At 40.7% G+C, this 10,000-nt stretch overlaps 1 protein-coding gene across 1 annotated transcript in view; it reads right to left on the bottom strand.

The window, feature by feature from the left end:
- LOC119576598 (polypeptide N-acetylgalactosaminyltransferase 2-like) overlaps window positions 1-10,000 on the bottom strand; it is a 39,882-nt gene that overhangs the window by 21,080 nt on the left and 8,802 nt on the right. Inside the window, exons 4-7 of the mRNA XM_037924263.1 lie at window positions 8,529-8,630; window positions 7,937-8,004; window positions 6,792-6,857; window positions 3,764-3,885 (exon numbers count right to left, since the gene is read on the bottom strand). Of these exons, the coding sequence (XP_037780191.1) occupies window positions 3,764-3,885; window positions 6,792-6,857; window positions 7,937-8,004; window positions 8,529-8,630 (358 nt within the window). The remainder of the gene's footprint in view (window positions 1-3,763; window positions 3,886-6,791; window positions 6,858-7,936; window positions 8,005-8,528; window positions 8,631-10,000) is intronic.

Raw genomic sequence — 10,000 nt, 5'->3', positions numbered from 1 at the left:
ATAACAATTTCTCCAAATTCCCTTGCCACATTTTCTATTATCAGGAAAAAAAAACTACCGCATATTTATTCTCCAACGATCGCACACGCAGACATGGAAAGATTATGTAAAATACCCAGCAAAAATTATTCGAAACATAATACTGATTAACAATCGAGGGACCATAATTTTTTTGGAACAATAGATGGCTCTGACCCTGAGCTTTTAGGGCGATCAGGCAAATGAGGTTTTTATGAACGAGTTTACCCCGGCAAGTTGGAAAAAAATGAAAGCTGTACACACACTGACACACGCACAGACACACACTCACATAGATACACATACGTGTGTGGTGTGTGTGTGTGTGTGTGTGTGTGTGTGTGTGTGTGTGTGTGTGTGTGTGTGTGTGTGTGTGTGTGTGTGTGTGTGTGTGTGTGTGTGTGTGTGCGCGCGCGCGCGCAAATAATCCAACAGCAGAGAAAACACCACAAAGAATCCAAAACACAGACAAACACATACCTTCCCCGTACCTTCCCGGCCACCCAGTTTCATTTTCACAACTTCAAGAGGAAAGGAACCTGGGGCCTACCTACGTCTACGCAAGGCTAACGGAAGTCATGTCAGACAGGGGGACAAAAAAACACGCAGTAATCGAGGATAGGAGAATGCTTATATCCACAGCATGAGAGGTGTGTTTGACCGGTATCGACTTCGTGTATTTTCGAAGATGTAGCCGATTGCGGTCCAGTACATCTCGATCGGTCTAAATATTCATTTTTATTCATATTTTTTTCTACGTTCTATAGGCCCTTGTTTTCTGTCTGCCTGAAATCCTGCCTGCCTTCTTGCCTGCCTGCCTGTCTGCCTGCATAATTGTATTTTCTGCTTAATATAGATAATATATTCAATAATATACCTCAGAGTCTAAATTCTCCAACATTCAACTCTTAAAAGTCCTATATATTTTTCAGAAGAACAAGGAAAAATGACTGATATAAAACACAGTAAAAAGAAAATAATAATAATAATAATAATAATAATAATAATAATAAAATAACAAAATAATTAATTAAAACTATAAAAATATATAAATAAATGAGCATTTAAGTTCTTTAAACAGTTAATTGTGACAAGTCCAATAAATTATTTGGAAGAATAAGAAAAACTAAACAGAATAAAACTTATCAAGATAAATAAACAGATAAAATGCACACAAAATGAAAAGAAAAGAAAATGCTGCAACACTAAACAAGAAGAAGAAAAAAAAAAAAATAAAACTCAGCCTTGAAAAGTCCTATAAAATATTTGGAAAGAGGAAAAGAAAAACAAACAAAAAGATTTAAATAAAAGAAGAAAAAAAAACATGTAAAAACTTAAACAACCAGAAAATTAACGCAAGAAGTTAGAGAACAAAAATAAAAATAAAAAAATAATAAAAAAACAAAAAAAAACAAAGAAACAAAAGACAAACAAAACAAGAAAACCAAACAACCAGAAAATGAACTCGAGAAGTCACCCCTTAAAAAAAAGGTCTAAAATGTTTGGAAGAAAACGGAAAAAGCTAATCCTCTTCAGTGTTCCGTATCTGGAACGTCAACAGGGGGAGGCGGTAAGTCAGCAGCACGAGAACAGATAAACAGACGCTGGGCTTTCTGTACACGTGTGTGGTGGGTTTCTTAAGGGTCAATGAGTGGGGTCCTTTGGGGGTGGGTGGGTGAGTGGGTTCCTATGGGGGGAGGTGAGTGAGTGGTTTCCTATGGGGGGGAGGGAGGTGAGTGAGTGGGTTCCTATGGGGGGGGGGAAGTGAGTGAGTGGGTTCCTATGAGGGGGAAGGTGAGTGAGTGGGTTCCTATGGGGAGAGTGAGTCGGTTCCTTGGGCTGGGTGAGTGGGTTACTTGGGGTGGTTGAGTGGGTTACTTGGGAATGGTTTCGTGGATGACTTAAGGGTGGGTTTGTGAGTTACTTGGATTGGGTTCGTGTGGTGTGGAAGTGCATAATTCGCGTATATGCACGTGTCTACGAGTATATGTGTGTTCGTGCCTCCGTCCGTGCGTGCATGTGCGTGCGTGTGCCTCTCACATTCCCCTTCTCTGACTGTAAAACTTCAAAGGAAATCGGTCACTGCATCTGAATCGAGCAGTCACCCCAAGAACCGTATGCAATATAGTCTCTACATGCGCTTTGCTTGCAGGAACTGACGCGTTTGCTGCAGAAAAAAAGGTTCCTCTAATTTAGTGCAATCTGAGAGATGCATTGTTCGGATTTTAATCGCGGTAATTGGCTCAAATCTGCGTGCATATCTGGGAATGTTGATGGCGCTCGATACAAGCAGTAAATCCCTTTAGAAAAAAAATGCTTGAAATTACTCTCTCTCTCTCTCTCTCTCTCTCTCTCTCTCTCTCTCTCTCTCTCTCTCTCTCTCTCTCTCTCTCTCTCTCTCTCTCTTTAAATATTTCCATTTAGCTTTAAATCCGCACCATACCGAAAGACCATATGTGAAATATATCAAAACACCAACTTTATCCCACATTCAAATAAATTCACATCGCGATAATTCAAACCAATAACAGTTCACTAAACGACAGTCAAGCGGTGCCATTCCAGCTAAACGACATCGTTATAGTGTACTTAAAGTGCCATATTTGGGCTATGGCAACACTCCTGGATGAAAGGTAAATATGTAGGTATTTACCAGCTGCTCGTATGCCAGGTATTGTTTTCATGGGGTAAGTACTTTAGTGACCTGTATATATTGCTATGTAAACGTTTGTCCTAACGTGAGAAATATGGAGGTATTTTGGAATGAAGGATATTGCCAACGCATATTTGTATGTGGATGTCTGTGTTTGTGTTTGTGAGTGAGTGTGTGTGGGGGGAGGGGGATGTCTGTGTTTGTGAGTGAGTGTGTGTGTGGGGGAGGGGGAGGTCTGTGTTTGTGTGTGTTTGCGTGTGCGAATGCTCTTCACCCACACCAAACCTACCTACAGCATGACCATTAAAAAAAAACATAACGAGGAATCTATTAAGATATTCACCAAAACATTCTCCCTTAACAAAACAAAGACATAATCGCGGTCACACATCAAACAAACAGAGGAATGCTCTTAGAACACTAACTTGCTTCCTAGTAAATTCTACACACACAAAAAAAAATGATAATCTACAAGCCAGTAGGAACATCAAAGACAACATAATTTAAAAGATTTTAGGTGATTTTAAACACTTCACTAAAATGTTTGACCTTGCTTCGAAAACAAAATAATACATTTATTTGCTTGAGGGAAGCTCAAAAGAACAATAAAAATAGAGAGATAATAAACATAATTTCAAGATACCTTCAGCAATAAAATTATTACTGAAATTCGAAATTACACATCAAATTTGACCTGGTGACCTTACCTGGTGATGACCTGGTGACCTTACCTGATGTACCTACGATGGTAATATCTAGTACACATAATGACAAGTTATATTCAAAATTTCAGATCCAATAACACTCTTTTATGGCAGCTTTGTGACCTCTGACCCAGGCAGGATAAGGTCAATAATAACATAATAATACCATCAAGAAGAGCCCAATATAGCATAGACTATAGACTATATACTATATACTACACGCCATATGTTATATACTATTCAACCATGTACTATACACTATATATCATTTGATATATACTTTATACTATATACAATACACTGTACATACTATATACTACACCCTACATACTATACACATACACTATACACTCTATACTACATCATACATACAACCAATTGACCTTACCTCCCTGAGAACCTCCAGCAAGGGAACAGCCCAACCCTGATTGACCTCACAGTGCGAGTCGAGGAAAAAGATGGTTTCGCCCTGAGATGCGTCGGCGCCTTTGACCCTTGACCTGATGAGACCTGTGGTGAGGGAGAGAGGGTGAAAGGCTGTGATGATTGGAATGAGTGGTGGTTGGTGGGTGGTTGGTGGTGGTTGGTGATGGTGGTTGGTGAGGGTGGTTGGTGGTGGTTGGTGATGGTGGTGATGATTGTGGTGGTGGTGGTGGTGGTGAGGTGGTGATGGTGGTGGTGGTGGTGGTGATGGTGATGGTGATGGTGGTGGTGGTGGTGATGGTGATGCTGATGTTGATGCTGATGGTGCTGGTGGTGGTGATGATGATGATGATGAGGATGATGATGATGACGATGACGATGACGATGACGATGACGATGACTATGACGATGACGACGACGATGATGATAATAATGATAATAAGGATAATAATAATAATGGTAACAATGATAATGATATTGATTGTGATGATAACGATAACTAGAGCATAAATAATATCATCCATCCTTCATTAGCATGAATCAATTAAACTTTCCTCCTTCTCTACTTCTCGCCTCATTTTCCCTTCGCTAAATGCATGACCTATCTATCTCAATATTGTCCCCTCCTCATAACTGATTGCCTTCTTTTTCCTCATAATTTTCAAGTTTTCTCATTTTCCTCATAAATCGCGTAATGGCAATCTCATTTTTTTTTAAACTTTTTTTTTTCTAAACTTTCGTTCATCTTAATTTTTTTTTCTCTCTTTCATCATGTTATCTCCATCTTCCTTATTTCTTCTCCTTTTCCTCCATTTTCCTCATCTTTAATTTTTTTCCCTTAGTTCTTTTTCTCCTATTTCTCCTTCTCTTCCCATCCGTTTTTCTAATTCTCTCCGTGTTTCTCCTTCTTCTTTTCCCCTCTCTCTTGCTCTTCCTCCTTTCTTCTCCATCCTCCCTCTTCCTCCTTCCCCTCTTCCTTATTATTCCTCCCTTTCTCGCCTTTTCGCCCTTTCTCCCTCTATCTATAACTCTTTTCCCTCTTCGTTTTCCCCTTTGCTCTCTCCGTATTTATCTTTCTTTTTTCTCCTCTGCCTCTCCGCCACCCTTCATCCTTCCCTTCCTATTTTCCTTACCCACAATTCCCTCCCTTGTCCAATTTCTCCCTTTTTCCCTTGCCCATATCCACCCCCCCCCCACCCTGGTTTTCTTCCTCTGTAATCCTCCCTTCCCCTCATTCTTCTCCCTTTTCCTTTCCCTTTCCCTCGTCCACCTCCCTTCCTATTTCCCCTCACCCTTCTCCCTCTTCCTTCTTCTCTTTCCCTCATCTACCTCCCTTCCTACTTTCCCTTAAGCTCCCTTGCCCTTCCCCACCTACTGCCCTCCTCCCTTATCCTCCCTTATCCTCCCTCCTCCCTCATCTTTCCTCTCCGGTCCCCCTTTTCCTCTCCCCTCACTTTTCATCCTCATCCCTCACCCTTGTCCTCTCTCTCTCCCTTCAGTCTTTTCCTACGTCTCCTCTCATCTCTATCCTCCCTCTTCTCTCCCCCTTATCCTCCCTTATTCTCACCCTTTTCCTCCCTCTCCCCTCACCTTTCCTCTCTCTCCCCTCATCCTTTGCCTCCCTCTCCCCTCACCCTTTGCCTCCCTCTCCCCTCACCCTTTGCCTGCCTCTCCCCTCACCTTTTCCTCCTCTCCCTCCCTTTGCCTCCTTCTCTCACCCTTTGCCTCCATCTCCTCCCCTTTGCCTCATCTCCTCACCCTTTGCCCCTCTCCCCTCACCTTTGCCTCCCTCTCCCTCCCTTTTCCCTCGTCCTCTCCCTTCCCTATTGCTCCTCCCTCACCCTTTCCTCCTCTCCCTCCCTTTGCCTCCATCTCCCCTCACCCTTTGCCTCCCTCTCCCCTCACCCTTTGCCTCCATCTCCCTCTTTCCTCCTCTCCTCACCCTTTCTCCTCCCTCTCCCCTCACCCTTTGCCTCCCTCTCCCCTCACCCTTTGCCTCCCTCTCCCCTCACCCTTTGCCTCCCTCTCCCCTCGTCGCTATCCTCCCTCTCCCCTCACCCTTTGCCTCCATCTCCCCTCGTCCCTATCCTCCCTCTCCCCTCACCCCCATCCCTCCCTCACCCTCTGCCTCCCTCTCCCCTCACCCCCATCCGCTCTTAACCCACCTTCGCTTCAATCTTTATTCAAAACTTTCTCAATCACTGTCATTGAGTGTTTGTGTTCCTCTCCAGCGTCAGTCCTCTTCTCCTCTCTCTCTCTCCTCTTCTCCTTGGCCCCTCTTTCAGGCCCTCACCTTTTTTTTTTCTCTCTCTTCTCTATTCCTCACCCCTCTTTCACCCCTCAGCTCTCTCGCCTCCCTTTGGTTACCTCTTTTTTCCCTCTCATTCGTACCTAGTCTAAATACAGTTATTATTATTGTCATCATCATCATTATATTATTATTATTATTATTATCATCACCATCATCATCATCATCATCATCTTCATCTTCATCATCATCATCATCATCATCATCATCATCATCATCATCATCTTCATCTTCATCTTCATCATCATCATCATCATCATCATCATCATCATCATCATCATCATCATTATCTTCATCATCATCATCATCATCGTCATCATCATCATCTATATTCATGAGTTTTTTTTTTCTCTCTCTACCTATTTTCATTTACATTCCTTTTTCTTATTACATTTTTATTTCCTATTTTCTTTTCTTTTTGATTGACTCTTTTTCTTCTTCCCTCTATCTTTATTCTTATCTTCCCTATCTCCTCCTACCTTTCTCTCTCATTATTTCTTTTTCCCTTTTTTATATTTTCATTTATTTTCATTCCATTTGTTATTATTTTCAATTTTATCTTACTTCTTTTACGATTTCTTCCTCTCTCCTCTTTATTATTCTTTCCTACTTCCTCCTACTTTCATCCTTCCTTTCATGTATCTATCTGTTTATTCTCCTTTTCCTCTTTTCCTTAAAATCGTACCTTGCCGCTGGTCGTTCCTTATGACTCGCACCTTTGGCAACCCTGCGAGGAGCTGTCCGTCTTGCGCTGAAATAAATGAATAAATAAATGAATGAATAAATTAGTAAATTATTGAATAAATGAATAAATAAGTAGGTAAGTAAGTACGTAAGTAAGTAGGTAAGTAAGTAGGTAGGTAAGTATGTAAGTAAGTAGGTAAGTAAATAAATTGATATACTGTATAATAAACAATACATATATATGTAGTAATATATAATATATAGTATATATAATATAATTATATACTAGTATATATAAAATATATATATATGTGTGTGTGTGTTTGTATGTGTGATGTGTGTATTGTGTGTGTGTTGTGTGTGTGTGTGTTGTTGTGTGTTGTGTGTGTGTGTGTATGTGTGTGTGTGTGTGTGTGTGTGTGTGTGTGTGTGTGTGTGTGTGTGTGTGTGTGTGTGTGTGTGTGTGTGTGTGTGTGTGTGTGTGAATTACGTATTTCGAAACAGAAATTTCAATCGTGTAAAAGATTATGGATGGAAGAAAAAAAATAAATTAAGGAAAATAATTAACAAACGAAAATAACTAATGAGGACCAGATTATTTACGAAAGGAAAGTAGAACAAAAAAAAATTATATATATTCAATAGAGACTTGTTTTAAGTTATTTTTACTCGCTCTCTGTGTGGTATTTTAATGTGATTTTCAAGGCAAATAAAAATGACTGGATTTAATGGAAAGTATGTTAAAAGATTTTTATATTTATTTTAGCTTTTAACTCCTGAAGCTGAAGTTTTCTAAATCACTAATAATATGAAAAAATACAGAAGTTGATAATGATAATAATAATAATAATAATAATAATAATAATAATAATAATAATAATAATAATAATAATAATAATAATAACAAAACATAATACTAATAACAACAACAAAAAAACTAGAAAAATACCCATAAAAAAAAAAAAAAAAAAAAAAAAAAAAAAAAAAAATATAATAAAATATATTATATATATATATATATATATATATATATATATATATATATATATATATATATATATATATATACTTATATATAAACAAAACCTAGAAAAAAACTTAAACTGATATCAACAAGGTATAAGGCGGAATGTCACTCATACTTACGGTCGTCACTCGCGTCGTCCACGAGTATTAGGTCCTCGAGCAGGTCATCTGGCGTTCGGGTCAAGACACTTCAGCACAGCGGGCGTATTCCTGGCGTTTATGCCTACCTTTTGGTCACGTTAGCAAACCTCGAGTAATACGTCGTGTAAGGTGTTTTTGGCTCTTTTCCTCTCCTCTCTCTTCTGGCGTCACTCTGCTACTCTCTCTCTCGTCCGTCTCTAATCACTCTCGTCTATCGTCGCTCTCTCTTCCTCTCTCTCTCTCTCTCTCTCTCTCCCTCTCTCTCTCTCTCCTCTCTCTCTCTCTCTCTCTCTCTCTCTCTCTCTCCTCTCCCTCTCTTTCATTCACTCACTCACCTCTCCTTCTCCTTCCTATCACTCTCTTCATCCTTTCCACCTCTCTCCATTCCCCCATCCTTCCCTCCCTCACCTTTCCTCTCTCATTCCGTCTCTCCCTCTGTTTCCCCCTCACCCTTCCTCCCTCATTCCCTCCCTCCCTCTCCACCCCCCCTCTCCCATACCACCATCCTCTCCCTGCACCATCCTGCCCTCCCTCCCTCCTCCAACACCCCCTCCCTCCCTCTCCCTCTTACCTTATAACTGTCCTTAAGAGCGCAGACCTCGCTTCGTTGTGGAAGGTGATCACCACTGACACTGTCTGGAGCGAATCCACGTCGTATGCCACTTGTTCACATCTGTAAAGGGGGATTGACGTGTGTAAGAGAGAGAAGGAGGAGAGGATGTGGAGGAAAGAGGAAGAGGAAGAGGGGGAAGAAGGAGGAGAAGAGGAGGATGGAGGAGGAGGATGGAGAGGGAGGAGGAGGATGGAGAGGAGGAGGAGGATGGAGGAGGAGGAGGAGGAGGATGGAGAGGAGGGAGAGGAGGGAGAGGAAGAGGACAGGAGGATAAGGAACAGAAAGGAGATGAGGGATAAAGATAATGGGAAGAGAAAGAGATGAAAGAAGAAGAAAAAGAGGGAGAAGTAGAGGAAGAAGAGGGCGGAGAAAAGGAAGGCGAGGACGAAGGAGGAGGAGGCGAAGGATAATAAGAATCTACGTGTGTAAGTAAGAAAGAAAAGAAGAAAACATAAAATGAGGAATAACAAAACGATGACATGAGGAGCGAGAAGAGAAAGAGAAAGAAGGAGACGAAAAGAAAAACAAGGAATAAGAGGAAGAAGAGGAGGAAGAGCAAGAAGAGAAAGAAAAAGAAGGAGGTGAAGGAAAACAAGAATAACCAAGATGTTCGTGACAGAACATGACGACGAAGAAGAAGAAGAAGAAGAAGAAAAAGATGATTACGGTGATTAAGAAAATGAGGAAGGGGAGGAGAAGAAATGGAGGAAAATCTGGTTTCACAGTTATTATGGACTGAACAAAATTCGAAAAAACAAGTGCACGTTATATTTTGGCTTTTGAATAACTGCATTCTTTTAAAGAAACTTCTGATTTCGAACGACACAGATGATCCAGAATATAATATAAAATGTGTGTGTGTGCGTGTGTGTGTGTGTGTGTGTGTGTGTGTGTGTGTGTGTGTGTGTGTGTGTGTGTGTGTGTGTGTGTGTGTGTGTGTGTGTGTGTTAATTTATGTATGAGTGTATGTATATCTACCTATCCATCTATCTAAATGTATGTGTATAAGTGGGTGTACCTGAGTATGCATGTGTGTGTGTGTGAGTGCGTGTGTGTGTGTGTATGTGTATGTGTGTGTTTGTGCGTGCGTGCGTGCGTGCGTGCGTGCGTGCGTGCGTGCGTGCGTGCGTGCATGCGTGCGTGCGTGCGTGCGTGCGTGCATGCGTGTGTGTGTGTGTGTGTGCGTGTGTACATATAATTTTTATTTATTTGTTTATTTTCATATTCTTTTTCTTTCTTTCTTTTTTTTTTTACTTTCCTATTACATACTTATTTTCAGGAATCGAGCGTTCGTTGCTATGATCCATGAACATGAAATACGCTCGAGGTCAGAAGTCCTTTCATTAGCCCGAAACTTGAAAAAATAAATACATTCTATTATATATTGCATTTATTTGAAACGTGAATCGAATCGGGTTTTGTCGGAAAGT

Source organism: Penaeus monodon, chromosome 9 (genome assembly GCF_015228065.2).
Source record: "Penaeus monodon isolate SGIC_2016 chromosome 9, NSTDA_Pmon_1, whole genome shotgun sequence".
Lineage (NCBI taxonomy): Eukaryota > Metazoa > Arthropoda > Malacostraca > Decapoda > Penaeidae > Penaeus > Penaeus monodon.
This window is presented reverse-complemented; position numbering and strand designations above follow the sequence as displayed.